The sequence below is a fragment of the Salmo trutta genome, chromosome 10 (assembly GCF_901001165.1).
Source record: "Salmo trutta chromosome 10, fSalTru1.1, whole genome shotgun sequence".
NCBI lineage: Eukaryota > Metazoa > Chordata > Actinopteri > Salmoniformes > Salmonidae > Salmo > Salmo trutta.
In genome coordinates, this window is record NC_042966.1 from 35,319,523 (window position 1) to 35,343,307 (window position 23,785).

At 41.5% G+C, this 23,785-nt stretch overlaps 1 protein-coding gene across 1 annotated transcript; it reads left to right on the forward strand.

The window, feature by feature from the left end:
• The first annotated feature begins 1,490 nt into the window (after positions 1–1,490).
• On the forward strand, positions 1,491–23,127 carry LOC115201636 (hexokinase-1). The gene is made up of 18 exons (XM_029765429.1): positions 1,491–1,553; positions 5,801–5,963; positions 12,028–12,176; positions 13,140–13,259; positions 13,488–13,583; positions 13,709–13,808; positions 14,667–14,850; positions 14,995–15,150; positions 15,292–15,525; positions 16,426–16,730; positions 17,821–17,969; positions 18,197–18,316; positions 18,710–18,805; positions 19,121–19,220; positions 20,456–20,639; positions 20,729–20,884; positions 20,989–21,222; positions 21,509–23,127. Exons 1-18 carry the CDS (start codon positions 1,491–1,493, stop codon positions 21,654–21,656), a joined length of 2,757 nt encoding a protein of 918 aa, XP_029621289.1. The 3' UTR covers positions 21,657–23,127.
• The last annotated feature ends 658 nt before the right edge of the window (positions 23,128–23,785 follow it).

Below are 23,785 nucleotides of genomic sequence, written 5' to 3' on the forward strand. Positions count from 1 at the left end.
AATGTGAGTCTGGAAGGAGAGTTTACAGTCTAACCAGACCCCTAGGTATTTGGAATTGTCCACATATTCTAAATCAGAACCGTTTAGAGTAGTGATGCTGGACGGGCGGGCGGATGTGGGCAGCGATCGGTTGAAGAGCATGCATTTAGTTTTACTAGCATTTAAGAGTAGTTGGAGGCCACAGAAGGAGTGTTGTATGGCATTCAAGCTCGTTTGGTGTCCAAAGAAAGTGTGTGAGCAAACTCTGAACCTTGTTCAAAAGAAGTGAGTAAGAGAGAACTTGACTCCCCCTGGTGACTTAACTTCCCCTGGTAGCTCTGGAATTACCAGACAAATGCAGTGACAATCCCTCCTGCTCAATTACAGCAGTTTGGAGGGGAGCAGGGAGGTGTGTGGGAGAGGTTGGATAGAGGACTCGTGTTTCAGAGAATAGCACACGTCAGTGGTGTGTCATCTGACCCTCGTGAGCTGAACCACATCCACCACTCACTGTGTGTGAGACAGAGAACAAAAGGGAACCTGGATTCAGACCGAGTTCCTTATTTAGCAGGGGGACGTTCTAAATTGTTAACAACAGGCTGACTAAAATACACAAAACTAGGTTTTTTTCTGTTTTGTGTGTATTTGAAAATCAAACGTGTTATTAATTTGTAGTGGTCATACAGTCAGTTCCTTTGCCATTGCAACACAACTGGACTTCTAAGCTACATCTTAAACCTTTACAACACCCTACAAGTTTCCTTCAGGCAGCTTGTACCACTGCCCATTGTAGGCAGCAGTGAGGTAACAGACAGCAGCAGTCTCCAGTAGGGGCAGTCCAGAGAAATATATTAGTCAGCTTAATGAGCTCCCTGACAACATGCAGTGACCCTCCCCCCAGAGAAAAAGCGCTTCAGGGGTCAGAGGAGGACACTCGAGTGCCACAGGCTCAACCCAAGAGCAAGGACAATTCAACGTAACCTAACCCCTCTTTCTGCCTACTGTTTAACCCCTATGAGCCATCACCACAGCAACGTGCCGAACATGCCTGTTGGTTTCCTCTTCACAGTAAAAAAAGGATTGAGACCGGTCTTTTTCCCCTCCTCTCTCCTCTACTTCCTGGTTTCCTCCCCCACCCGATGTTCTTGTGAAAGAGAGTGTGTACTGCAGGCAGCCAGCCAGCCACCCTTTCAGCTGGGTTCTGCCCGGGAGGCCCTGGCTTCAGCAGTTCAGCCAATCAGAGCACAGGCAGAAGGAAGGGCTTAAACCAGTCCCCATCCCAGCCCCCCTACTGCGTGCATCTCATGCAAGCTAAACTTACTCCACATAGTCTGACTTCCTGGACCCAGAGAGTGAGTGTTGCGATAGTACTGATCTGTGTAGGAGCCCCATACATGACTGCTTTGTTTGAAACTGTGAGCTTTTTTTAACCTCCTCACCAGTGAGAGGAGACTATAGGGATTTCTCTTTTTTTAGCTCTCCATTTCTCCTTCACCACATCGGTGGACAGGATGATAGCAGCACAGCTTCTGGCCTACTTCTTCACTGAGTTGAAGGATGATAAAGTCAAAAAGGTGAGTGCCCTGTAGGGACCTTGCTACAGCAAGCAGAGCCATTGCTACCTTCCTCCTAAAAATAGGACAGCTTTGAGGCACAGAGCTCAGGGCCATGTGACAAAATGTGACATAATCTGAAGCCCTGGGCTTATCGAGTGCCCCGAAGTTGGTAGATTCTCTCTGACTAGAGTCATGGTTACGTTTCCCAGTGTTGTGATAGCATGCAGCAGCGTTTACAGTGCTGGTCAGGGCATCTTGTCTGTACCACTGCAATGTCCTTGAAACCAGGATGTGGGCTGCCCTGAGCAGTGGGCCACGGATTTTTCCACGTCTGTTGTGAATGAATGTGTAGGGTGTGGTAACTCTAACCCTGTGAGAGGTCAGGAGCATCTAAAGCTACCCACCTTTTGTGAGCAGAGAGTCAGGTTTCAGCCGCCGAATGACATTGCCTCCTACCGCTTCCTGGAGGCCCTTGCTGTAATGATTTCACTCTGTCATTGTTGAGAGAGAAAGGAATGCAAACGTTGAGAATGTGCATGTTGGAACTGCCCCATATCTCCTCTCCTGGCTGTTGTAGGACTACTGGCTGGGTGTGTTAGTGGAAAATGTTCCTAAAGAAAAGCTAGCAAGTACATACTCTAGCTGGCAAGCCTATATCCTTGTGGTAAATGTAATGTCACTAGATTAAAACCAGCTATCATTCAGAAGTATCAAACATCTTTAGATTTCTCTGGCACAGCCATGTAAACAAATTACAGCGAGGTACAGGTTATTTATTCTCTGAAGGTTATTTGTGTGGATGTCTGAGATGTGCTGCTGCATGACTTCTAGTGCTAATGAATGAAACATTCAGTTGCAAGTTGTTGGGCTCAACTAGCATTTTGTAACAGGCCCAAACAGCGATCAAAAGATGTATGTGCTTTTACTTGTTTGGTCAGCTGCAAGCACATTTTTTTGGAGTTATTTCCTCCTCTAAATCTGCTGTTTTGGTCATCAACTCAGTTAATGTAGGAAACTGCTAGAAGAGAACCCATATGTTCTAAATTGACGCACCTCTAAAAAGGAATGTAATACATTTAGGTCTTGTACAATCCGATCTTCCTTAGTTGTGCAATATCCTGTCATAGTAGTATCCATAATAGTTTTTTTTACAATATGTGCAATATCCTGTCATAGTAGTATCCATAATAGTTTTTTTTTACTATATGTGCAATATCCTCTCTAAGTAGTATCCATAATAGTTTTTTTTTTTTACAATATGTGCAATATGATCAAGGATAAGGAATGTGACATAGGTATCACATAGATTGTGTGTATTTGTACTGACTAATTTACGTGATTAATATGTCATACAACTACCCCTAGGTGGCCATCAGGGAGGGACGTGCTCATAGGCCACACTCCCATTCTACATCTTTAGGAAACAGGAAACAATGTGATGACTGTAAAAAGTCACCAGTGAATGCTAAGTTTACATATGCTCACTCCTTTATTGCGATGTGTGCTGTGGTAGTAAAAAAAACATTGACATATCGAAATATTTGTTTGGGCATACTGGAAGGCCTTTAGTCAGTGGCTAGAGAAACACACCCATATTACATTTGGTTATCAGGTTAAACTCTCAAACGGTGTTCTGAACACAATGCAGTGAATGTTCAACAGGCAGCCATTTTCAGTCAATACAAAGCATTCCTTACAGGGTTAGTTGTGTCTACAAAACTACTATAAATAATGCTTCATGTTTGTACTACACGTATTACCAAATTTCGTCAGCTTAATCTCAAGGCTGATGAAATGGTTAGAACAGGAAATATGTGTAATATCTAACCCCTGGAACAGGAAGCCCACGCATTCTTCATAAATGACTGATATTTACAGTGCCTTCAGAAATTATTCATACCCCTTGACTTATTCCACAATGTTGTTGTGTTTCAGCCTGATTTGAAAATGTATAAAATACAATACCCAATAATGACAAAGTCAAAACATGTTTTTATACATTTTAGCAAATTTATTGAAAATGAAATACAGAAATATCTAATTTACTTAAGTATTCACATCCCTGAGACAATACATGTTAGAATCACATGACCGTTGTGAGTCTTTCTGGGTAAGTCTCTGAGAGCTTTGCACAACTGGATTGTACAATATTTGCATTTATGTATTTTTTTTCTTCCTCAATCTGAACCAGGCTGTAACACAACAAGATGTGTAAAAAGTCAAGGGGTGTGAAGGCACTGTATGGTATGTGTTCATAGCAATGCTGTCAGCAATGCTGACTGTATGTACTGTATGACAATCATCGTGACTTGCTTTTTATGTTTCCTGCATTGGAATAATAAAGTTTATACAGTTAGTGCTAACCCAATCATTTTATATCTCACATAAATTGCTTTCAGTTTTATTCCTCTTATTACAGACCGGTACTGTCTAGCTCGTTACTGGAATGTCTCGAGGTAGCTCAATAGAGCTCTGTCCTCAAATAAACTCCTGTTTTATTTCACTAGTGCTGCCTTCATTCACATGGACAGATGTGGAAAGGCTTTAGAGAGAACGGCTCACTCTCCCAAGATTAAGGGTTAGAGGTGTGGCCTTCATGTCACTAGGCCCAGTATGTCAAAGGACAGCTGAATCACTAGTATTACTTGAATGTTTTGTAACTTTTGGTGTCGTTTGTGAGCCCATTGTGTTCCCTTTCAAGGAGAAAGCAGATAAAATAATCTTAATGTTTTGAATGTTGATGTATGAATGATGAGTGGATTAAAATGAATAAAACATTTCCCTCAAGAAGAAGGTGGTTGTCAAATCCAATCAAATTGTATTTGTCACATGTGCCGAATACAACAGGTGTAGACCTTACAGTGAAATGCTTACTTACAAGCTCCTAACCAACAATGAAGTTTTAATAAAAATAAGTGTTAAGTAAAAAATAGATAAGTAAAAAATGTAAAATAGAGAGTAACAAATAATTTAACAACAGTAGTAAAATAACAATAGCGAGGCTATATACACGGGGTACCAGTACAGAGTCAATGTGCGGGGCCACTGGTTAGTCGAGGTAATTGAGGTAATATGTACATGTAGTTAAAGTGGCTATGCATAGATAATAAACAGAGAGTAGCAGCAGCGTAAAGAGGGGTCTGGGTAGCTCTTTGATTAGCTGTTCAGGAGTCTTATGGCTTGGTGGTAGAAGCTGTTAAGAAGCCATTTGGACCTAGACTCTAGCGCTCCGGTACCGGTTGCCGTGCAGTCTATGACTAGGGTAGCTGGAGTCTTTGACACTTTTTAGGGCCTTCCTCTGACACCGCCTGGTATAGAGGTCCTGGATGGCAGGAAGCTTAGCCCCAGTGATGCACTGGGCCGTACGCACTACCCTCTGTAGTGCCTTGCGGTCGGAGACAGAGCAGTTGCCAAACCAGGCAGTGATGCAAACAGTCAGGATGCTCTCCATGGTGCAGCTGTAAAACCTTTTGAGGATCTGAGGACCCATGCAAAATCTTTTCAGTTCCCTGAGGGGGAATAGGCTTTGTCGTGCCCTCTTCACAACTGTCTTAGTGTGTTTGGACAATGATAGTCTGTTGGTGATGTGGATACCAAGGGAACTTGAAGCTCTCAACCTGTTCCACTACAGCCCCGTCTATGAGAATGGGGGCGTGCTCGGTCCTCCTTTTCCTGTAGTCCAAAATCATCTCCTTTGTCTTGATCACATTGAGGGAGAGGTTGTTGTCCTGGCACCACACAGCCAGGTCTCTGACCTCCCTATAGGCTGTCTCATCATTGTTGGTGACTACCACTGTTGTGTAATCGGAAAACTTGATGATGGTGTTGGACTTGTGCCTGGTCGTGCAGTCATGAGTGAATAGGGAGTACAGGAGGGGACTAAGCACGCACCCCTGAAGGGCCCCCGTGTTGAGGATCAACATGGCGGATGTGTTGTTACCTACCCTTACCACCTGTGGGCGGCCCGTCAGGAAGTCCAGGATCCAGTTGCGGAGGGAGGGGTTTAGTCCCAGGGTCCTTAGCTTAGTGTTGAGCTTTGAGGGCACTATGGTGTTTAACACTGAGCTTTAGTCAAAGAATAGCATTCTCACGTAGGTGTTCCTTTTGTCCTGGTGGGAAAGGGCAGTGTTGAGTGCAATAGAGATTGCATCATCTGTGGATCTGTTGGGGCGGTATGCAAATTAAGTGGGTCTAGGGTTTCTGGGATAATGGTGTTGATGTGAGCCATGAGTGATCAATGATGATGACATGTTGGTGTCTTTCAGATCGATAAGTACCTGTACGCCATGCGTTTCTCTGACGAGACGCTGCTGGACATCATGAAGCGCTTCAGGATGGAGCTGGGAAATGGGCTGGGCCAGGACACCAACCCCACAGCAACCGTCAAGATGCTGCCCACCTTCGTCAGGTCCATTCCTGATGGTTCAGGTGAGCATGGATATTCAGATGAAGAAGAGTTGTGGGAAATGTATGCCTTTCTTTAAAAGGGACAAGATGTAACATGTTAAAGATTTGTACAGTTACTGGTGTAGGATCTTAATTAGTTTCAGGAAATTTACTGCACACCAGGAAATACCAACTTGTAGTGTATTCACACTTTAAAAAAGGCTTCTAAAGTTCGTAATTTCCACTTTAGAATGTCAGACTTGATTTGACCTCTGCTGAGTCCCCCAACAACGGGATGTTCCAGTTTTCAGGGGAAATGGAAAGAGAACCTGGCTGCAGTCCAAACACTTAAAAGACACACCTTCTCCCCTCAGCCCTCAAATTATCATGATGTCTGACGAGTTGACACTTGCAGGGCAAGGCGCGAGGGAAGAATAAATCAATTTTAAATGGACCACTCTTGCCCGGAAATTTGTCACTCGTTCATCCCACGGTTGTGTTTTCAGTCATTATGGAACTGTTGTGTGTGTGTCTTATATGCGCTACAGTCAATTATAATTGCATTTCATATCTTGGCTAGAAGACAACGCATCCGCAGACATCAAATGTTAGCCATCCTACTATATCAGGTAAATCAATGTATGAGTGTGATGTCAGGGAAAGTTATGTTCGCAAGTTAACGTTTCCGAAAGCTAACCAAACAAAAACATCGTTACTTTTATGATACGTGTTTGAGTCGTCATGTCCATTAGTAGCACAATTTCTAACTTATTTACACTTGTATGTTGACTTCTCCATATTAATGTTGGTTTTAAATTTTGGCAGACTTTTTCTTAGCGGATGTACAATCATCACGAATTGAATTATGGGGTGTTTCATGCCCAGAGTGAACATAATTGTACACTCGCAAACTCGATCAAAAACGAGGGCTGAGGGGCTTACGTTGCCAACTTCCCTTGCTTGGCTAATCATTTGGACCAACGACAAAGATGGCCGCAGGGATTCCCCAAACGGCATAAGGCGAGGGTAAGTGGAGGAGGGTCTGTCTTTTATGAGTTTGAAACGCAGCCAGTGTGACGCTACTTCAGCTTTTGGACGTTAACAAGGCGACACTCCATCTTAACTCCTCCTCCACATTTACTGGATTGGTTGAACAGTGCAGAAGAGAACCTCCCCCAACAGTTTTTCTTTTCTTATTTTCTTCTTCTTGTCAAGACCAGTATGTAAGGGATCTATTTTCTGGCATTTCTTTTACTCCTTATATGTTAGGTTAGCTCCACCAAAACATTTATAAACCCCTACAAAAATGTCCATTAATAATTCACATTTCCTCTGCTGCCAGATTATTTTCCTGCTGTGAGAAACTGCTGAAATGAAGATTGTACATCTCTACACATCTAGGTGTGAGAAAGAACCCTGGGGTGTAATCATTAGCCTGAGATGTTAAAAATTAGAGTTTTTATTGGACAAATTCAGATAAGTCCCTCCCCATTTCATTCCATTTGCTTTCGTTTAAGAAATGCTTTGCAACAGAGTCGGCGGAACGATTACACCCCAGTTAGTCAAGTGGCATATTGTTTCAGTTTTTTTCTCCCATTGGCTAGAGTTACAGTCACAATAAAAATTTGAGGATCTGATTTCCTGAGTACAACCTACATTTTATTTTACCAATATTAAAGGACACAATCTCATACATCTCACCTCATCAATTCTCCTATGATCTTTCAGGGCAGGTCAATATGAGTTGGCAGCACATTCGATCTGCCAACATTCAAATCAAACCATTTTAATGAAAAAGGTTATCTGATGTTCCTGATACAGCAAGCTGAAATAATGTTTGATTCATGAAGAATTGCGTCTTATTGTGTCCAACACTTGTAAACTTTACTAGAATTTGGTGACAACTGGTGTGTTTTAATCTGTAGTAGCAGAAGGTTGATACATTTTTTTTATCAACTAACTTGAACATGTGTTTCAAATTGACAAATGAAGCATCCAGTGGGTTCATCAATGCATTCATTCAATGATGTCTGAATTACTGTAGGCCTACTGCAGCGCCAAGCTTGCCATGTAATCATGGTAGAATCTGCCTTTGCTGCAGCGTGTAAGCATTCTATATTCAAGCCCTCCAGCACCCTATCAAAAGCCTGTGATTACATCATAGATTACACATAATCCCACGTCCAGATTTTTACAGGCAGTCAGTGTCTGATTCTACCGTCTGTACTCGGTGGAAGGCTGTGTTATGTATGTGACCGGCGGGGGTTGGATCCCGGGTCTCCTGTGTACCACAAGATTGTGGTAAGCCATTGAGCTGAAGCCTATAGGCATTAGCTTGGGGAGCTACGTGTGAGCATGGTCAACATTATCAACTATATGTGTTATGTGTTATCAGCTATATGTGTTATCAGCTATATGTGTTATGTGTTATCAACTATATGTGTTATCAGCTATATGTGTTATCAGCTATATCTGTTATGTGTTATCAACTATATGTGTTATGTGTTATCAGCTATATGTGTTATGTGTTATCAGCTATATGTGTTATCAGCTATATGTGTTATGTGTTATCAGCTATATGTGTTATCAGCTATATGTGTTATCAGCTATATGTGTTATCAGCTATATGTGTTATCAGCTATATGTGTTATCAACTATATGTGTTATGTGTTTTCAGCTATATGTGTTATCAACTATATGTGTTATCAGCTATATGTGTTATCAACTATATGTGTTATGTGTTATCAACTATATGTGTTATGTGTTATCAGCCATATGTGTTATGTGTTATCAGCTATATGTGTTATCAGCTATATGTGTTATCAGCTATATGTGTTATCAACTATATGTGTTATGTGTTATCAGCTATATGTGTTATCAACTATATGTGTTATCAGCTATATGTGTTATCAACTATATGTGTTATGTGTTATCAACTATATGTGTTATGTGTTATCAACTATATGTGTTATCAGCTATATGTGTTATCAACTATATGTGTTATGTGTTATCAGCTATATGTGTTATCAGCTATATGTGTTATCAACTATATGTGTTATCAGCTATATGTGTTATCAGCTATATGTGTTATGTGTTATCAGCTATATGTGTTATCAGCTATATGTGTTATGTGTTATCAGCTATATGTGTTATCAGCTATATGTGTTATCAGCTATATGTGTTATGTGTTATCAGCTATATGTGTTATCAGCTATATGTGTTATCAACTATATGTGTTATGTGTTATCAGCTATATGTGTTATCAGCTATATGTGTTATCAGCTATATGTGTTATCAGCTATATGTGTTATCAGCTATATGTGTTATCAACTATATGTGTTATCAGCTATATGTGTTATCAGCTATCAACTATATGTGTTATGTGTTATCAACTATATGTGTTATGTGTTATCAACTATATGTCACGTCCTGACCATAGAAAGCTGTTATTTTCTATGGTAGAGTAGGTCAGGGCGTGACAGGTTTTTTTTCTAGTTTAGATTTTCTATGTTTTGTTCTAGTTTTGTATTTCTATGTTGTGTTTTGTTTGGGATGATCTCCAATTAGAGGCAGCTGGTCGTTGTCTCTAATTGGAGATCATACTTAAGTAGGTGTTTTTCCCACCTGGGTTTGTGGGAGATTGATTTTGAGTAAGTGTATGTTAACTCTTCGTCACGGTTTGTTGTGTTTGTTCATTCAGTTTATTTTGTATGTATTGCATAGTTTCACAGTTCAATAAAATATGTGGAACGATAATCACGCTGCACTTTGGTCCGCTTCATCCTACGACAACCGTGACACTATATGTGTTATGTGTTATCAACTATATGGAATAAGTCTATCAGCTACGGCAACACCAAAATGTTTCCTAAGGTCAGTGACATTATACTGTATCCCGATGACCTTTTAGCTCCACAAGCATTGCTATGAATGTCTTGGTTCTTGTTTAAAACACAGTAAAACTTCTGAAATCACCCTGTACCATGATTTAAATTAATACAAAGTACGCTATGAAGATGCTTGAGGACCTGCAATGCCCTTGTATTGTTGACCAGGAATCCTCCCCCTGGCATTCCTTCAATTATTTATTCCATAAGGAATTGTGGAAGGGAGTGGAGAATTAGATTTCAAACAATGGTTTTCACTAGGCTAGCTATACTTTCATGTGATTTTCAGCGTCTTCATTTGTAAGTAATACGACACTAATAAAGATGGACATTGTAAATGCAGTATAGTTTAGTTGCTCCTTTAAGACTCCTACTGTTACTGTGTTAATGAGTAACATCCAGGCCGCTGAATTCTGCTGCCATTCACACTTTAAATATTTGTTCATTTATTAACAAGGAAGCAGTGAAGGAAGTCTAATGGGTTTGACTACCTCTTGACATAGCCTAATGTTGCAACGCTACACTGACTGCAGTTAGTGCAACTGTGTAGCGCAATCATTACCTAATGAATCAACTACTGGTAGGCTAAAACAGTATCGATTAGCATCCTATCAGGAAAGCGCAATTCAGACGAGTGGTCGGTGAAGCGTTCTCACTTTCTCCCATCAGAAGACCCATTTGTCAGAGTGTGAATACTAGCGGATAGCCAACCTAGCAATGATTTATTGTTGTCAGGCGACAGAGGGTGAATTAGGTTGTTAATCTGTCTGCACTCAGTGTTTTAGGATTGGATGTATAAAAAAAAAAAGCACTTCCTAGCAAACAATCACTTTGAAGTAAATCACAGCAGATGTGGCATACATCACACTGTCTGGGTATTAGCTCGTGAATGGAGTAAGAGATCATATATGCAGTAGGACTTTAGGGTTCAAATGTTGCATTTCCTCTTATTTTGTTTTTTTACTTTTCAGTTCTGTTGGTTTTCAAAGGAGAAGTTGTCATGCCCATAAAGTACTACTGCTTTAATTGTAACATGTTCTCAAGACAGTGTCAAACTGTCTTTAATTCCCAGTAGAGAGGATTTTTGCCAAGAGCTTTAGCCAAACTGATATACTCTTGCATGGCAACACAAGGATAGTCATCCCAGGCATGGGCAATGCCAAGGATAGTCATCCCAGGCATGGGCAACACAAGGATAGTCATCCCAGGCATGGGCAACACAAGGATAGTCATCCCAGGCATGGGCAACGCCAAGGATAGTCATCCCAGGCATGGGCAATGCCAAGGATAGTCATCCCAGGCATGGGCAACACAAGGATAGTCATCCCAGGTATGGGCAACGCCAAGGATAGTCATCCCAGGCATGGGCAATGCCAAGGATAGTCATCCCAGGCATGGGCAACGCCAAGGATAGTCATCCCAGGCATGGGCAACACAAGGATAGTCATCCCAGGCATGGGCAATGCCAAGGATAGTCATCCCAGGCATGGGCAATGCCAAGGATAGTCATCCCAGGCATGGGCAATGCCAAGGATAGTCATCCCAGGCATGGGCAACACAAGGATAGTCATCCCAGGCATGGGCAACACAAGGATAGTCATCCCAGGCATGGGCAATGCCAAGGATAGTCATCCCAGGCATGGGCAATGCCAAGGATAGTCATCCCAGGCATGGGCAACACAAGGATAGTCATCCCAGGCATGGGCAACACAAGGATAGTCATCCCAGGCATGGGCAACACAAGGAGTTTAGTGTCTGTGGAATCTGACTGTAGAACTAAATGTATAACGTACATACCTCTATCAGTACTATGTGTCCCCTTCAGTCTCAGTGGGCATCATGCCTCTGCTCCCAGTGTTCTTGCTGTGTCCACATTAGATTAGATTATATCAACTTTATTATCCCACCAGGGTAACATTTATTTGGTTGTGTTCTTAAAAAGACAAAGTACAAATGTAGGATCTTAATTTAAACACCCTGATGCAGGAGAACTTTCCTGCAATGCCTCAACCCCTACAAAAATGTTGATTCATTATAATCCACACAATAATTCACATTTCCTGTTGCTGCAGGATTATTTTCCTGCTGTAGCAAACTGGCTCAAATTAAGATCCTACGTCTGTAGACAAAACAGAAGAACACAGAATAATAATGCACAATAAAATGCATTTGAAGGTGCGACGAAGGCTACACATCCATATTGTTTTTGCTTGTTACAGAGAAGGGGGACTTCATTGCTCTGGATCTGGGAGGCTCGGCCTTCCGCATCCTGCGAGTAAAGGTGTCCCATGAGAAGAAGCAGACTGTTCAGATGGAGAGCCAGGTCTATGACACTCCTGAGGACATCATCCATGGCAGCGGCACTCAGGTACGGGGTACCTTTCAAACTCATACCATATATAAATGTCTAAGGGCCTGATTCAGACTTGAGATAAGTAGACTTAAAGCTGCAATATGTAACTTTTTGGGCAACCTGATCAAATTCACACAGAAAAATGTTATAGATATGTCATTCGCATTGAAAGCAAGTCTAAGCAGCTGTAGATATGTTCTTTGTGTGCTATTTCTATGCTTAGTTCTTAAGTTTTGTTTTTGTGTCTTTTACCTTCGGTTTTGTACACCAGCTTCAAACAGCTGGGGGGGAAAAATTGTTATTGAAAATATATTTCACAGCAGTGATTTCGGGGTGTGGTTTGATGTCGGTGTCTCGTGTGTGTTCGCAGGTGGGAAGAGTTAGCCCGATTATTTTGCCAATTAGCTTCAACCGGCCGATGTGTGACTGGCCAAATTAGTTTGACTGTGGATAGCATATCCCTGGGGATAGTTTGGGACTGTCAATAAATTGCACAATGTAAATGAGACAATCATTTCAGGTTGCACACCTCTAGTTGTCTCATTAAATGCTTTCAATATTTGTATATGAATTTCTACATTTTATAGTTGGTTGGAGGTTTTTAAATCATTGACATTTGGAGCTATTGACATTTAAAAATATTGTCCCATGTACAATGTGTAATTTACTGATTGTCCCTAACTTGCCCCATAGATGTCAAAATGTCAAACCAAGTTGACCATTGGTATTACCAAATTATTACTTGGGTGCTGTGGGCATGATTAAAATAAACAAGAAGGTGTAAGGCGTCCGCACAAAAAAATGCTGCTTAAAGCTTACTTCATTATTCAATGATTGTAATAATATTCAGTGTGTCAGGGATAGCCCTAAAAGCCTAGTGGCAAGGGAAACAAAACCAAAGTGTGCATTGTAGTCTCTCCTTGTCCATACATTGCTTTCGAGATAACTATCCCTCACTGAATTGTTTTCCTTTTGCAGCTGTTTGACCATGTTGCAGAGTGCCTGGGTGACTTCATGGAGAAGCAGAATATCAAGGACAAGAAGCTTCCAGTCGGCTTCACCTTCTCATTTCCCTGCGCACAAACCAAACTGAATGAGGTGAGAGAATTTTAACATTTTTTTTATTTAACCTTTATTTAACTAGGCAAGTCAGTTAAGAACAATGACGGCCTACCAAAAGGCAAAAGGCCTCCTGCGGGGACAGGGGGCTGGGATTAAAAATGAACACACCAATAGGACAGTACACCTAAGAGTATCAGTTTCAAAGACTGTTCATATATTATAGCTCATTCATCTGTACCCTAACTTCCTGTTTGTTTGTTGCAGAGTTTTTTGCTCAATTGGACTAAACGCTTTAAAGCCAGTGGAGTTGAGGGAATGGACGTTGTGGCGCTTCTGAACAAGGCTATCAAAAAGCGTGGGGTAGGTTTGATGTTTTCAAGCATGCTTGCCTGATGCAATGACAATGAAGTTCAGTCATAAGCAATGATTAGAAAGAACTCTGTTGCACCGTGGTTGTATAGTTGGAACCCTGTTTTTTTTTCCAGGACTATGATGCAGACATCATGGCAGTGGTCAATGACACAGTTGGAACCATGATGACCTGTGGCTTTGATGACCAGCGGTGTGAAGTTGGTATCATCATAGGTAGGACATCCACTTACCTCCCAGATACAGTGCTGTTGGATTTCAATGTTTCCCTTCTTATCATCCTTTTACCCCAGTTTTGTTCAAGCCGGGCTGAAGCTCATTGGTTACACTTTTAAATCAAATGTTATTTGTCACACGCGCCGAATACAACGGGTGTAGACTTCACCGTGAAATGCTTGCTTCAAAAAAATATTTAGTTAAAAAAAAGTTTTTTAAAGGTTTAAATTATTATTATTAGTATATATATTTTGAGTAACACAAGGAATAAAATAAAAGGCACAAGAATGGAGCATCATGTATATACAGAGCTACACTGTATATACAGGAAGTAGTACTCTCGCTACCAATATGTTGTCTCTTGGTGTTTCCTCATTCTCCTTTGTTTCTGGATATACTACAGAATTTTAAAACATGCAGTTGTAAATTAAAACTGCAGCCAACACTGTTTATAGGGAATTGATGTGGATGTCCTGGTCCTTGTTAATGACACAGTGGGAACCATGATGACCTGTGGCTATGACGACCAGCATTGTGAAGTCAGCCTGGCACTCATTTGCATCCTTCATTCAGAATGGCTGTTTCATTGTCAGTATTATGAGTCTTTACCTCTAGCTACCCAACAGTCTTTCAATTCAAAGGCTTTATTGGCATGGGAAACATATGTGTACATTGCCAAAGCAAATGGAATAGAAAACAAACACAAGGGAAATCAACAATCAGTAAACATTACTCACACATTTTTTTAAATAATAGAGATTTCAAATGTTATATTATTGGCTATGTACAGTGTTGTAACATTGTGCAAATAGTTGAAGGCAGATTCTTCCTCACCATTGCTTCTGTATGTCATCTCAGGCACAGGTACTAATGCTTGTTACATGGAGGAGCTGAGGCACATTGATCTGGTAGAGGGAGACGAGGGCAGGATGTGCATCAACACAGAGTGGGGAGCCTTCGGGGACAATGGGATGCTGGAGGACATTCGCACAGAGTTTGACAGAGAGATTGACCGGGGATCTCTGAACCCAGGGAAACAGCTGTATGTCTGCTGTTATTATGAGACTATAAAGCAGATCTTACCGAGTTACTTGAAGACATGAAAAGATCAGTCTAGTGTTTTGGTAGTAATTGTCTTACCTTTTCTCTCAGTGTTTAATAATGTATTGTATATTTTTCTCTCCAGGTTTGAGAAGATGGTCAGTGGGATGTACATGGGCGAACTTGTGCGACTCATCTTGGTCAAGATGGCCAAAGAAGAATTTTTGTTTGAGGGTCGGATAACCCCTGAACTTCTTACCAAAGGGACATTTGAAACAAAACATGTTTCTGCCATTGAAAAGTAGGTGTCAATCTGTTTTATTTTCCTTCGGGTCCAGACGACTTGTGTCATGTTTTAAGACTTCACACTACTACTGTACACCTTTGTAATGTTATTTACCACCACTGAGCTCATCCCTTCTCGGTACCTGTCATTGTCCAGGAGTAAAGAAGGCCTTACCAAAGCCAAGGAGATCCTAGGTCGCCTAGGTGTAGAACCATCTGCAGATGACTGCATCGCTGTGCAGCACGTATGCACCATAGTCTCCCACAGATCAGCCAACCTCATTGCTGCCACTCTGGGTGGCATCCTCTCCAGGCTAAAGGACAACAAAGGGAATCCTCGTCTTCGCACTACTGTGGGCATCGACGGCTCTCTCTACAAGATGCACCCGCAGTGAGTAGTCTATACCAGAAGGCCCCGTAGATACAGTGATTAGCCTATGCCAGTAGAGGGCCCCCTGGATACAGTGATTAGCCTTTACCGCTAGAGGGCCCCCTGGATACAGTGTTTAGCCTATAGCACTAGAGGGCCCCTTGGATACAGTGTTTAGCCTATACCACTAGAGGGCCCCCTGGATACAGTGTTTAGCCTATACCACTAGAGGGCCCCCTGGATACAGTGTTTAGCCTATACCACTAGAGGGCCCCCTGGATACAGTGTTTAGCCTATACCACTAGAGGGCCCCCTGGATACGGTGTTTAGCCTATACCACTAGAGGGCCCCCTGGATACAGTGTTTAGCCTATACCACTAGAGGACCCCCTGGATACGGTGTTTAGCCTATGCCGCTAGAGGGCCCCCTGGATGCAGTGATTAGCCTATACCACTAGAGGGCCCCCTGGATACAGTGATTAGCCTATACCACTAGAGGACCCCCTGGATACGGTGTTTAGCCTATGCCGCTAGAGGGCCCCCTGGATACAGTGATTAGCCTATGCCGCTAGAGGGCCCCCTGAATACAGTGATTAGCATGTGCCACTAGAAGGCCCCCTGGATACATTGATTAGCCTATACCACTAGAGGGCCCCCTGGATACAAGGCATAATGTACCTAGCTCTTATTGTGAATCTTAATTGTGTATCTTGATTTGAAGCTATGTGATTCTGTCAAATGGTTTAGGGGTATGCTATAATGGACTTTGAAAAAAGAGACACTGATACAGATATCAACATTATATTTTAGGTACTAGGGCAAAAAGTCTGAGTTGTTGAGTTGCATGAAAGGTTGAGTTACACGTGAGAATCTAAACTCAGGATTTTGGTCTGACTAAGAATCTCCCTGCTCATCTCCTCAGATATGCCCGGCGTCTCCACAAAACCGTCCGCCGCCTAGTTCCTGAGTCAGACGTCCGCTTCCTGCTCTCAGAGAGTGGCAGCTCCAAGGGCGCTGCCATGGTGACCGCCGTGGCCTACCGGCTGGCTGACCAGCGTCGTCAGATCACAGAGACCCTGGCTGAGTTCAGACTGACCAATGACCAGCTGCTGGAGGTCAAGAAGAGGATGAGGACGGAGATCCAGAACGGCCTGGGGAAAAAGACCCATGACAGCGCCACCGTCAAGATGTGGCCCACATATGTACGCAGCACACCAGATGGATCAGGTAAGAAAAGTTCAACTGGGATTGAAACTAGTTAGCCGGGCTGTGATTCTACCTGTTGAACACAGTGGTTTAGCTCTGTGACAAAACATTTAGAGATGAAAACCATTTGACATAACTGTTATAACTCAATGGGAATTTTACCCTTCCTCTGATCCACCTGCTGTGTATAAAACCACATCAACAGGTTGACAGATCCCCCTGCTGTATAAAACCACATCAACAGGTTGACAGATCCCCCTGCTGTATAAAACCACATCAGCAGGTTGACAGATCCCCCTGCTGTATAAAACCACATCAGCAGGTTGACAGATCCCCCTGCTGTATAAAACCACATCAGCAGGTTGACAGATCCCCCTGCTGTATAAAACCACATCAACAGGTTGACAGATCCCCCTGCTGTATAAAACCACATCAACAGGTTGACAGATCCCCCTGCTGTATAAAACCACATCAGCAGGTTGACAGATCCCCCTGCTGTATAAAACCACATCAGCAGGTTGACAGATCCCCCTGCTGTATAAAACCACATCAACAGGTTGACAGATCCCCCTGCTGTATAAAACCACATCAACAGATCCCCCTGCTGTATAAAACCACATCAACAGGTTGACAGATCCCCCTGCTGTATAAAACCACATCAACAGGTTGACAGATCCCCCTGTTGTATAAAACCACATCAACAAGTTGAAAGGTCCTTAATGCTTTGCCACACTGCTGTATAATTAATGGTCTCTTTCCATGTAAGGATATTATATTGTGTATTTTATTGGCTTAGCCCCTCTTGCAGTGCCCTGATCAAGGTCAATGTGTTTCTACGACTAGCACAATTACTGCACAGCACTCCCACACCTTGATGTAAATCAATCCAATTCTAATGAGAGATTAAACTCTCAGAGCCCTAATTTCAAATGGCTATGACAGTGGTAACACTTTACATAAAGTGAACAAGTACAATGCATTGTAAGACTTGTCATAAGCTTTTATGAACCCTTTATAATCACTTACGTTTTCTAATCACCTCACAATGAAATGGAAAATCAAATAATATTTTGTTTAATTAAAGATCGTATTCTTATGTTGTGTTTTCCAGAAAAGGGTGATTTTTTGGCTTTGGATTTAGGAGGGACAAACTTTAGAGTGCTGTTAGTAAAGATCCGTAGTGGCAAGCGGCGGACTGTAGAGATGCATAACAAAATATATGCCATTCCTATGGAGGTGATGCAGGGGACCGGAGAAGAGGTGAGTTAGTTTGGGCGTTTCATCTGAGTATGGACATATCTCATTCTGTACCAAAACAACAAACATTTTCTCACATATTGGAAAAGGTAAACGCAATAGCTTCTATTATATTTCCATAGAAACAACAGAACACACATTAAGCACATTCTAACAGCCAACCTTTGTTACCTGTGTAAGTAAATGTTACATGTGCTTGTTGAAACATACCCTCCATTTCACCCCTCCAGCTCTTTGACCACATTGTCCAGTGCATATCTGACTTCCTGGACTACATGGGCATGAAGAACACCCGCCTGCCTCTGGGCTTCACCTTCTCGTTCCCGTGCAGACAAACCAGCCTGGATGCGGTGAGCTGACTGCATCTTTTACAGCAAGGTTTCTTAAACTATAGGTCGGGTGAGGTGTAAAGTAATCAGCCATTCATGAGCTTTTTACATCTCAGACATATTGTTCACAACTTGCTCGTGTGTGTGTGTGTGTGTGTATGTGTGTGTGTGTGTGTGTGTGTGTGTGTGTGTGTGTGTGTGAGAGATTTAATACCGCCTCAAAACTAAGGCGGGGTCTTCATGTTCGATTTTGCACTGATGTTCTTCATTTTAGGCTCAAAAGAAGTGCATTGTCCGCCCTGTTGCATGTTTTATAAAGATAGTAGCTAATATATTTCTGTGTCAAACAAACCTGTAAATCTTGACGTGTGGGTGTGTAAATCACTAATAGAACATCTCTGTGTCTTTGTTCAGGGCATCCTGGTCACCTGGACCAAAGGCTTCAAGGCCACTGACTGTGAAGGGGAGGATGTTGTGGGGCTTCTCAGAGAGGGGATTAAACGGAGAGAGGTAAGTGGAGAGATGGCATGATTCTATAACCTGAGCCCGGACCTGGGCAGGAAAATCTCTTGGCCCTAGATATAACGAAGGCCCCTGCTGTAAGTGGCTGTTCTTTGGGTATTTAATATATACAAGCTGGTTATCTATTGACAACCAAAAGTCGCTGGAGCCTGCTCTTTTTGTTTGTTTTTACCATGATATAGAAAGTTGTGATACAATATTTCTCAGTGGTATTTCTATAAATTCAGTTCTCCTCATTTCCCCATTGTATATGTTTCCCAAAGACGTCCTGTACATGTGTTTTTATATCTGTGTTTACTTCAGGAGTTTGACTTGGACGTAGTGGCAGTAGTGAACGACACGGTTGGGACCATGATGACATGTGCATATGAAGAAGCCACCTGTGAGGTTGGCCTGATTGCAGGTTGGTCATCTGTTTTCAGACATCTCCATAATGCTGATTCGAAATGGTTTCTGCCTAATGATAGAGCATGGGCAGGAAATGGACACCCACACACTGTTGAATGTTCCTGTGTCTTTGCAAAGTATAGTGGAGCACTCAACAGTGTCCAAGTGTATCGATTTCTTTTCTATGATGTACATTTTGTTTCCTGCACCTGGCAAAGTGCAGTACTTTCAAAACTAATTCTAGACCATGGCAATATAGATTTGAGAGACGGAGAGGACAAGTGAAAGTAGGAATTATCAGAATAACAGCTGATTGCGAGAGTAACAATGTCCCTATATCTAGACAACTACAGAACATTGTTATTATTGTGTTTGCTCGGAACCAGCCCTCCTCTGAAAGGCTGAGATATTTGACTCAGGACAGCTAATCAGCTGTACCAGTGATTGTCTGAGACGGGAGTTTGTTTTACCCCTTGTGTTGGTATTCAGGATTTGGACCACAATGGACAAGAGTTGCAGCTTGTGAATTTATTTCTTCACCTCGTGTTGAGGTTCAAAATTCCAACCATTTCAAAAATGTAGCTCCTCGTTCACATTTCCTGGTCTCTGAGATTCAGTGTTTAAACCACTTTAGACGTGGGCTGCAACTCCCTGTCTTTCTTGGTCTACTGTTAATTTCTGTGGGCAATCCTTTTATTCACTCTCGTCAAAAGGGGACTGTTCTGTCAGTCTGACACGCTCTCTGACTTCATTCGGGGCGTGGCTACTTACTATGAACAGTTTATAGGAGATATATTCTCTTATCCCTCCTAAAATCACATTCTAATCTTAACAAATTTTTCATATTATATGCACAACATATTGGATGGAAACTTGACAGATAAAGGGGATACACTTTCCAAGTTACAGTATTTCGTCCATACAATTTTTTTATGGAATCACTGACCGTTCCCCACATTGTTATGTTAGAAATATTGTTCCAGTATCCACTTTTGACCGTGTTCAAGTTTCGTCAGGAAAACTGTCTGTGAAACAAAGACATTCCTTTGGTTGATACTAAAGGGGGAGAAAGAGCCCCCCTACTTCCTGCAATTTACAACAGGGTGTGAACTGTCAAACCGGCCCAGTCCCCTCTTCCCCTATTCTGTGGGTGAGAGAAGGTCTGGTTATTGTCAATCATTGCCAAGCTGATCTGACCCATTGTGATCCTCACAGGACAGTCATGACAACATGTATGGTTTGTGGTTTCAGGAACTGGCAGCAACGCCTGTTACATGGAGGAGATGAGGAACATTGAGACGGTGGAGGGAGATGTGGGGAGGATGTGTGTCAACATGGAGTGGGGCGCCTTCGGGGACAACGGCTGTCTGGATGACATCAGGACAGAATATGACAGAGCTGTGGATGACTTATCACTCAACCCTGGCAAGCAGAGGTGACTGGGCTGCTCTCTCTCTTTGATATTGAATAGTCTTGTTATAAGATATCTAGATATATGTAAATGGTTTTTTTTCTTCATCTCAGGTATGAGAAGATGTGCAGCGGTATGTACCTAGGGGAGATTGTGCGAAACATCCTGATCGACTTGACGAAGCGTGGCTTCCTCTTCAGAGGGCAGATATCAGAGACCCTAAAGACCAGAGGCATTTTCGAAACGAAATTCCTCTCCCAGATTGAAAGGTTGGCAGCCATATTGAATCTGCGATTGAAATGGTAACTGATTGTGTCATAACTACCTTTTGTTGTGCAATGGTCTCAACAAAATGTCCTCATTTTCCCTTCAGTGACCGCTTGGCGCTACTGCAGGTGAGGTCCATTCTGCAGCAGCTAGGTCTGGACAGCACATGTGATGACAGTATCATTGTCAAGGAGGTGTGTGGTACAGTGTCTCACCGGGCAGCCCAGCTCTGTGGAGCTGGAATGGCCGCCGTCGTCGACAAAATACGAGAGAACCGCGGGCTGGACCAAATGGACATCACCGTGGGGGTGGACGGAACGCTCTACAAGCTTCATCCACAGTGAGTAATAATGATGTGATTGCAATTGGCTTGTAACAACATGTATCACAGTCATTGACTGAGTTATTCAAGTTGACAATGATATTATGGTGAATGTTGAGTATGGGCCAGCAATGGTTGTGTAGTTTATTGCAGTTATAAAATAAAAATTGTATTGCACATCTTCGTTCTATTCTTGTTTATCAAGTTCTACATCTTCATTGATTTACTTTCAGTGTAACAATAGCATGAACAAAGTCAAGTGTGTTATGCGAGACCATCCATGTCTTTTTCTATCTGTTCACAGCTTCTCGGGGATCATGCACCAGACAGTGAAAGAGTTGGCCCCTAAGTGCAATGTCAACTTCTTTCTCTCTGAGGACGGGAGCGGCAAGGGTGCAGCCCTCATCACCGCTGTGGGATGTCGCATGCGTGAGCAGGAGGAGAAGAGCTGAGTCTGTTTGGCCTGCCCCCCTCCTCTTCCTCTTCTTCCTCTCCTTACACATGGGTAGAGAGGTATGCTACAGTATGTGACCAATAAAATTTGATTTGATGATTTAACGATGACGCTGCTACAGTATCCGCCACTCTGCTTCAGACACAACCCGTTGTGGGCACTAATGACAGAACATTACATGCTTCCAAACCATTTACTTCCTACACCTGCTATTACCAGCCTTTTTCCTCTTTGTGTTGGTCTGCTGTACTGGATGGAAGGAACTGGGCTCTCTGTTTGATTTAGTCTTATTTATGATGTTAGAACACTGCTGTAGGTATTTGGGGCTATAATGTATAGTAGAGAAGAAAGGGAATATTTCTGCTTTGAATGTCTTACACCTTGCCTAGGTATGTTAAATGTTATTTATTTTATTGTGTGGATGTTTTGACATAATGAGTGGTAGGGGTTAATCATTGTAAGGGTTTAAGATCTCAATTGCAAAATTGAGTTTTATTTTTAACATTGCATTCTACTGTAAGTATTTCCAAAATGTCAAATGTCAACTTTTCTTTTGTTTGATAGAATTTCTAGGGTTGTCATGAATGCACCATTGTTCCTTGACCATCTTTTCATTGCTCAAGGGCAGGCTGCTCACATGCTCGTTCAAAAGTCTATTCAGCCATCCTGTAGGATTTTTCCTTAATACATTGCTTTGGCAGTCTTTGTGAAACCTCAGGTTTTGTCATATTAAGTATATATAAAAATCATGCTTTTTACCTAACAACTCCTCCTGAAAATCAGAGCTCTAAAGCAACTGAATCAATAAAATTGTCTTTTGTGAACAAGATAATGACTTGAATTCCAACAGTGTACAATGTAAAAAAAGATGCTTATAACAGAATGAAGGGAACAAAATAGGAGTATAGGTTTGCATACGGCAGTTGAATGTTTGAGTTTTACTGTACGAAAATGATAAATGCATAGAACATGATAAATGCATAGAACATGATAGAACATGATAAATGATAGAACATGATAAATGATAGAACATGATAAATGATAGAACATGATAAATGATAGAACATGATAGAACATGATAAATGATAGAACATGATACATGATAGAACATGATAGAACATGATAAATGATAGAACATGATAAATGATAGACCATGATAAGTGATAGAACATGATAAATGATAGTAAATGATAGAACATGATAAATGATAGTAAATGATAGAACATGATAAATGATAGTAAATGATAGAACATGATAAATGCTTGCCTTATTTGGTGTCAAGATGTCTAGAATACATTTATTTTGTACAATTATAGAGATGCACTAAAGCTGGTCCAAATGATGCAATGGGATTAAATGAAACTTTATTTTGATGAGCAAGCAAATATGAAGCTTTTACTTATCTTTGAATATATATGGTAATTATCACAGCACTATTTTTTTCCAATAAAGGTCAACTTCCATTCTGAGCTTTTGTTCATGAAATGTTCCAGTGATGTTATTGTTAGGACATTGATAATATAATACAGACAGTTAAGCTCATGGACAAGGATGCTATGTTAGCAACAACCATATTTTTGTTATTTTGTGAAATCATTTCACATACAATATGACTAATCATGTAAAGCTAGTTATATTTTTCAATTATGGTTACGTTAAAATAGCATTCTGTACATGAGCAAGATGTTATGAAGAAATAATTTAACACGAACTTACACTCAAAGTAATTTAGGAATTACACTGGCATTATGCTACTATCTTAAGGTGGAAAGTTATTTCACTTAAATCGTCTGTTATCAACAGCCGTAATTAATTTCTAAAGTCGCCAGCACCAGCATATTATAGTAATGCACAGCGTAACATTTTACAATACTTTAAATTTAGCAATTCCTCAGTGGGGTGACTTTTCTATGCTACATTACACTATATCAATATCAACTACACAAAACAAGACCTACATAATTTGACATAAGTAGCAAAACATGTAGTGGGATATAAATGTAAATTACATTTTTGAGCACATCGCAAGACACATTTAAAGTACTCTCTATGGTACAAAATTAAAATTAAATACACACTGTGACATCAAACAAAGGAAATATTTACCAAATATCACATTATCCTTTT

What these genes read in the sequence shown, in the direction of transcription:
- LOC115201636 (XM_029765429.1), top strand. Translation starts at nt 1,491, where the DNA reads ATGATAGCAGCACAGCTTCTGGCCTACTTCTTCACTGAGTTGAAGGAT. An exon ending in TGAGGTTGGCCTGATTGCAG is followed by an intron (nt 19,221 to 20,455) that starts GTTGGTCATCTG and finishes TTGTGGTTTCAG; the next exon opens with GAACTGGCAGCAACGCCTGT. An exon ending in TTCCTCTCCCAGATTGAAAG is followed by an intron (nt 20,885 to 20,988) that starts GTTGGCAGCCAT and finishes TTTTCCCTTCAG; the next exon opens with TGACCGCTTGGCGCTACTGC.